The 7,682-nt window shown below is 34.5% G+C and overlaps 1 protein-coding gene across 4 annotated transcripts in view; it reads right to left on the bottom strand.

The window, feature by feature from the left end:
• Positions 1-191: 191 nt before the first annotated feature.
• The window catches only part of LOC135199407 (major facilitator superfamily domain-containing protein 12-like), a gene marked incomplete at its 5' end in the record, with an annotated part of 74,875 nt that continues 67,384 nt past the window's right edge, over positions 192-7,682 (bottom strand). For 3 of the 4 annotated variants that reach the window (XM_064227407.1, XM_064227410.1, XM_064227411.1), the window contains 2 exon segments: positions 192-489; positions 5,263-5,388. In XM_064227407.1, the coding sequence (XP_064083477.1) occupies positions 398-489; positions 5,263-5,388 (218 nt within the window). 4 annotated transcript variants of the gene reach the window in all.

The following is a 7,682-nucleotide window of genomic DNA, read 5'->3' as shown; positions in this document are numbered from 1 at the left end:
AAATCATGTTCACTAATTAAATCTGATGAGAACACAATTTGCAAATCTGAGAATGCATGAGGTTTACCATTTGAAGTGTGTACTTCATGGCAACTCTCAAGAATAACTTTGCACAAATGGTACAAGTCTTTTAATGTAGCATAATGAAATGTTTGTATGAAGACTATGGGGTACTAAGCAACGATTAATAAAATTCAGCCATAAAATTACAGTAACAATTTTCTTACAAACCATACAAAAAATTACTTTATATTTTATAAACATGTGCTACAAAATCAAGAATGCGTTCAAAATTGTACGACGCTAACACTTTTTTTTTATATCAACTTTAAATACAAACTCAATCATGGAAAAACCACTTACAAGTCATCAATTATATTTAATATCATCAGTTCCGTCAAGCATTGCTTTCGTTATTACCATCGCTGGAAGACAAAGAAACCACACGTGCCCTTATGTCCGCATGATAATCAGCAGGTACTGTTTGAACTGGAAAAAATAAATAAATAAATAAAACGTGTATCAGTAATGGAAACACTGGTACTTCTTTAAAAAAAAAAACACTAAAAGGCAATAAAATATATGATGTATTCTTGTGAGTTAAATAAGTACTACTCTGTTGACTAAGAGTTTTATAGAATATAATAGAATATAGAATTTAGCCCGAAGTCCAGTGCTGGAACCTATGAGGTCATCCAGCACTGGAAAGGAAATTGATAGTAGAAGGTTTGAAAGGTGTAACAGGAGGAAAACCTCACAGCTGCACTACGAAACAATTCTTGGAAGAAGGTAGAAAGTCACATGGAAGAAAGGGAATATGAATGGGTGTACAGTGCAAGGAATGAAAGGGGTTGCAGCTAGGGGCCAAAGGGACACTGCAAAGAACCTACAGTGAGAGCCTACAGTGCACCTAACGTGTTACATTTTAATAAAAGTTATAATTCTTACTTGCTTCTCACAGACATGTTACAATTTATTACTAATTTTCTCTATATTACAATTGCCACAGTTGTACTATAGACAAAACCCTAATAAATACTGACGAGTGAAAGATGTTCAAATTTTCAATAGATTAATAAAATCAAACCTGTGAAAAATGGCAAAGAACATACTTATAAGGGAATGGTTTGTAATTATGTTATTATTGTTATTTTTCATTTTGCTCTATCACAGTCATCCTATTCGACTGGGTTGTTTTTATAATGTGGGGTTCTTGGTTGCATGTGTCCTGGAGCTACTTCGGCATCTATACTCTGTTTTTTTCCATCTGTCCATCCGGCTGTGGTGTATGCGTATGGTAACACTGCGTCCCGGGCTTTAGATAGTTACATTCAGCTTACATTCAACAATACTAATATCGTATTTCGAATATTAACGGTGTAATTAGCATACAGTAATTTATTAAAACACTTTTCAGTTGCAAATGTACACCCAGATATCCTTTTATTTACCTAAAACTTACACATAGCGTAACTATTTAAAGCCCGGGACGCAGTGTTACCATGCGAAAACACCACAGGCGGATGGACAGATGGAAAAAAACAGAGAATAGTTTATACAGGCTCCTTTTCATGGATCTTGGAATCATACCTAGTGTCCCCATGATTATGGGTACAATTTCCACTGGCATATCCCATATCCATCTAATTTCTATTTTCAGGTCTTGATACTTAGCAATTTTTTCTCTTTCTTTCTCATGGTATAGCGACATTAATTGGTGATACTTTCTTTTTTATTTTGTTAATCAACTTCACGCCTGGTCTATTGGCATGTATCACCCCATCTGTTCTGATATCAATCCCAGATGATCTTTGCCTGATCGGTTTCTATCACTCCCTCAGGTTGGTGCTTGTACCACTTTTTACTGCAAGGTAGCTGGTGTTTCTTGCACAGGCTCCTGTGGATGGCTTTTTTCTATACTGGTTATGTGCAAGTGCCAAACATTTGCTTGCTATGTGGTTTATGGTCTCATTTTTCATATTGCATTTCCTGAATATGGGCGAGATGTTATTTCCATCTATCGTTCTTTAAACATATCTGGTTCTTAGGGCCTGATCTTGTGCCACTATTAGCATTACTTCTTTTTCCTTCTTGACGTCTCCCCTCTGTAGCCATTGCCATGTTCCATCACTGGCCAGTTCTTTAGTCTGTCTCATGTACTATCCATGCATTGGTTTGTTGTGCCATCCCTCCATTCTGCTGGTCATTCTCCTTCATCTCTTGGTGTTTTATATCCTCTCCTTCTATTATTCCTAGGTATTTGTATCCTGTCTCATCCATGTGTTTGATGCTATTACCATCTGGTGTATTTATCCCTTCAGTCCTTGTCACTTAGTCTTTTTGTACGTTTACCAAGGCACATTTTTCCAAACTCCATCCTGATGTCTCCAGATACAATTCTTACCATACAGCTTGATGTCGTCCATGAACATCAGATGGTTAATTCTGGTGCCTCCTTTCTTGAGTTGGTACCCAGCAACTCAGCACCCATCTTGTGCATTACTTTTGTCATGGTAATCATGCCTACTACTAAGAGTAATGGGGACACAGTGAATCGCCCAGGAAAATCCCTCTCCCGATGCTATCCTCTGCTAGTCTTATTCCAGAACTTGTAAGTATTGTATTCCAGTTGTGCACTGTATTTAGGAAGCTGATGGTGTTTTTCTCTGCCCCATATATTTTCAGGCATTCTATTAGCCATGTGTGTGGTATCATGTCGAAGGCTTTCTTATAGTCAATCCATGCCATCCTTAGGTTGGTATCCCTTCTCTTACTGTTCTTAATTACTATTTTGTCAATCAGAAGCTGGTCTTTTGTGCCCCTACACTTCCTTCTGCAGCCTTTCTGTTGCTGGGAGATGGCTTTTGTATCCTCTAGGTACTTCCACATTATTGGAAAGCAGGTGATAGGCCTGTAGTTACCTGCAATGTGCGCTGTTTCTAGGAGCACAAAAAGGAAATATAGCAAGTAATTATTATTATTATATTTTATTAAAAGTAATTGCTACCTCAGCTGCATTAATTTTATATGGGTTCTAATCTGTTTTCCTAATTATGGTTTTCCCATTGTTGCTTAAACTGGTAAGTAATGCACTGAAGGTTGGCAAGTCTAAAATGGGTAATTCTGAAAATCAATTTTAATTTTATTCAAAGATGCCGGAGGCAGTAGTTAAACTTTCGGGGTGTAACCCGTAGAGTTTCTCAAGGGTAAAGTTATATATTCAAATTCTGGATTCTTAATATTCCTTGGTAGGGGCCACAACATTTTGTCTGGGATTTCAGACACCCTCTTAGGCGGAGGTAGGTGATGGACTGAAGCAGGAGGGCGAGTCCATCTGCTTATGTACTGGCAGTGCAGCTGAGGCAGCAATTACTTTTAACAAAATATGTTTAAAAGAGGGTTTACAGTGGTAGCTTGACCTACAAGTTTAATTTGTTTCATGGCCGAGCTCGTAGCTTAATTTGCTCGCACATCAAATCAATTTTCCCCAATGAAAATACTTTAAAAAATGCTCTTAATCCATTCTAACACTCAAATTTCCACCCCATCTTTTTATGTTAGTAAATTAAATAAGGAAAATACATTTCTAAATAACAAATATTGTATAAAAATATAATAGAAAGAGTATGCAAAGATATAATAAGGTTTTATACAGTGTACAGGTAGTGTTCAAGTTACGACAATTCCTCTTATAATAATCCGATTTTACGAGAGAGACCAAATTACAATAGCCTAACTTTATCTCATCTTCTAGTTAAATATGTTCAAAAACAAATGAGAATAATGAAAGTATTGTTTTAACGTTATACTCATTGCGTAAATGTGCGCAGCCATGAACAACCGAACGAGAAACCACTTTTTTTTGCCAAGTACAACTGAATTGGATACCAGCAACATCCGTTTGGCTTGTATTTCAACCACTGTACGATAGTAAACAAATACCGTAGTTTTGTTATAAAAAATGACGTTTTGATGAATAGGACCGAGATATTTTTACGTAATAACTTTATTCGCTGTAGATCAAAGATCAACAAGGAAATATAGTACTGTTAAATTTAAACCAAGTTGTAGCTGAAGCTGAGAAAACTGTTCAAGCTGCTAATGACTATTATCGTGCATCAGCAACAAGGATAAAACTCCCGTAAATTTATGCCATCAAACACAACACTGTAGATGAAACTGAGAGAAAATAATTCTAATCAAAACTACTGGGCTTGAACGAACACATTTTACTGTTGTTTTCACGCCGATAAAAGATAAATAATGTAAAGCTCGTATTATGATGGAACAATGTGAAAATAGCGAATGGAATTACAATTTCTTTTCTCAATAAACTTCATCACAATGATATGTATTCAAGTCATATTTCTACTTAAAACCACATTGAATAATAAAAAAAATGACCTTGTCTCATATAAGTCAAGTATCTAGATATTCGTTTAAACTAACTAGAAGCAAGAAATTTTGCTCAGAATTTATTTAAATATGGCAAAACAAACTTGTATTTGCCATCAGCTGATTTCCAAACCAAAACATTGACAGAGCTCTATGTTTGTAGTATTTTATGATACAATAATATGAGACTAGTATTACATACATATTATTGGATACAGCAAAGTAATGTGTAAGTTTTTTAAAATATTCATGAAAAATATGCATATTTACTCTTTCTTCTTTGCTTATCTTAATTGTCGTCACTACGCCATTTCAAGCTTGTACTTCAATTACTTGTTAGTGTAACAAAGCAGAAAATCAACAGTGACGACTCGTACCTCGGAAAACTTGACATTAATTCAAGGTACCACTGTACTTCCAGCATATTATTATTATTATTATTATTATTATTATTATTCAAAGAAACCTCATAATCACATGAGTTAATAAAATAAAATGGAAAAGTAAATCCACAGTAATATGTCTGATCTGTTATTTAAAATACAAAGCAGAGAGCTTTCGAAGACCTGCACGGTCCTCCTTGTCAATCTGAATACAATTACTGACTGTTAGTAATTATTATTATTATTATTAGTGATTATTATTATTATTTTATTAGCAAACCATCTACATGCCCAAGAACTCCAATAAACATACCAACCCTTTGCAGAATACAAACATACATTAGTAAAGAATAAATAGAGAAATATATATAAATATATATATATATATATAATATATTAGTATATATAATATATATATATAGATATATATATATATATATATATATATATATAACCCATATGAATTTAGACATTACATGATTACCTTGTGGAGACGTTTGATTCTCACTGCCAATTGTACTATTCACAGGTGAAATGTCATCGTCTGATCGTCCTGGGACTACCACAATTTGACCTGCGTCACCAGAATTTCCAATGCTGCTCTCGTCTACTGGAAAGAGATAACGTCAGTTTACACGATTAGAAATGTAAAAAGCCCAGGTATTATAACCCAGTAAAATTCATGACTGAGAAATACAAGGCGCTTTCAAACTCCAAAAATATTTGCACAGGTACTATAATCCAGTAAGATTCATTGCATGGAAACATATTGGGTTTTCAAGGTCCAAAAATATTTGTGCAGGTAATTTATCCCGGTAAGACTTGTTATAGAGAAATATATTGGACTTTCAAGCTCTAAAAATATCTGCGCGTGTATTATAACCTGATAAGATTCATTAGAGAATTCTACGTATTGGGCTTTCGTGCCCCAAAAATCATTTACGTACTTTTATTTATCCTGTCCTGCAGTGTAATGGTACTTAACTTAGAAGTGTAGTACTAAACAAACTTCACCTAACACCTAATCAGACACAATGAATGATCATCCAACTTTACTATTTTAGCTTCAAAGTTGTAGGGCTAAACAACTTTCAGCTAACAGTTAAACAGATGCAATTAATGATTACATGCATGAAGCTTAAGTCAACATCTACCTACCTAGCACAGATTAGCAGATCCACTGTGGGTCTTGATACCAAACCAGTTTAATCTTCTTAAAGTCAATATTTATTAACTAACCAATATGACTGAGTGTAAGAATAAGTTTAAGAAAAATTGTGTAAGAATAAGTTTAAGAAAAATCAGTCATATTTCAAGAAAGAAAAGGGAAAGTGGAAGGTGCAGGTTTATGAATATACAAATTGAATCAAAGTACACTTAACAGATCCACAAAACACTTCTCCATTCTTTAATCAACACCTTAATTTGCATAGCAAATCAAGTAGAATAAAAAAAAATTAGTAAACTGAAATATACTAAAGGCACACAGAAAAGATCATTCTGATATATGTTGTCAAGGATACACATGTAAGGCTGAGCTAATCTTTCATTTTAGTAGGTCATGATACAGGACATAGCTTGGAATGGAACTGAGAGTAAAGAAGGTTTTCAAAGTGTAACAGGAGGAAAACCTCACAGTTGAGCTATGAAACAATTGTTGGGACAGGCCTGGAGTAAAATGGAAGAAAGAGAATGGGAACTGAAGTACAATAAAAGGAATGAGAGGGGTTGCAGCTAGGGGCTGAAGAAATGCTGATGCAAAGAACCTAAAGCAAAGCCTGGACTGCACTGACAGCGCTACCCCCTTGATAACTTTTGAAAATTCACAAAGGACACTGGGATGACATGTAGAATTGCAACATAGAACAATATTATATTAAGACTATTCAGCAATTAAAACATCTACATGAAAACTATACAGGGAAATTCTATCATTGAAAGTCTTAATTAAAAAAAAAACCTTTAACTACAAACCTCTGGATAATATTAAAAACACAGTCCAGTTAAGTAATGTCAGCTTTGTATGCTTAATGAGTTCTTGCAGAACCATACTGAAACTTACCAGGAACTTACACAAAATACTTCCCTTAGATCATCCTTTAGGAACACCACAAAATTCTACCAAGTCTTTCATATTCAACCGCATCATTTCCTTACAATATGTGACTAGTAAGTATGTATAAATATTCAGACTATTTTTATATACTAATACTACTAAGTTCGCAAGCTGTAACTATCATTTGGAAGAGTTAAATGTATAATGACGTTACAGTAATGCATAATGGCCGTTTATAAATGATAATTATGTACTGTTGTTTACAAACTGTTAGCTTATGTTTACTGTATTTAGCATCTGCCTTACTGTCTTATTCCAGTTCTGTGAACCTGGGAGACAACATTGTAGAATCATATTCAGGAATAAATAGCTGATGTTGTTCTCCAGTATTTTCTTTTAACCAGAGATTAGGAATTGGAACTGGATAAAATTTAGGCCAAAAGCCAAGTGCTGGGACCTGTGAGGTCATTCAGTGCTGAAAATAATATTAAAACAAATGTTTGGCGAGAGTGGAAAGTAGGATTGAAGAAAGAGAAAGAGGTACACTGATGGCACTACCAACCTTTTGGTTACCCAGATTAGTATGTTAAAAATATATGAAAACATATACAGCTCAGACAAACTAACCTGAGCTACAAAACCAGAATCTGGAGATTTTTAAAGCCTCATGGCCAGCAAGCAAAAAATCCAGTTCAAATACACAGAGAATTGTAATGCTGAAGGGGACTGTTCTTAGATACAGTTAAGGAAAGCCACACTTAACACAAACACACATTAAAAAATGGGTTATTCCACTTGAAAAGCAATTTGAATCTATAAGTAAGGTTAGTAAATAAATGAACTTTAAA

The sequence above is a fragment of the Macrobrachium nipponense genome, chromosome 25 (assembly GCF_015104395.2).
Source record: "Macrobrachium nipponense isolate FS-2020 chromosome 25, ASM1510439v2, whole genome shotgun sequence".
In the NCBI taxonomy this organism is placed as follows: Eukaryota; Metazoa; Arthropoda; class Malacostraca; order Decapoda; family Palaemonidae; genus Macrobrachium; species Macrobrachium nipponense.
This window is presented reverse-complemented; position numbering and strand designations above follow the sequence as displayed.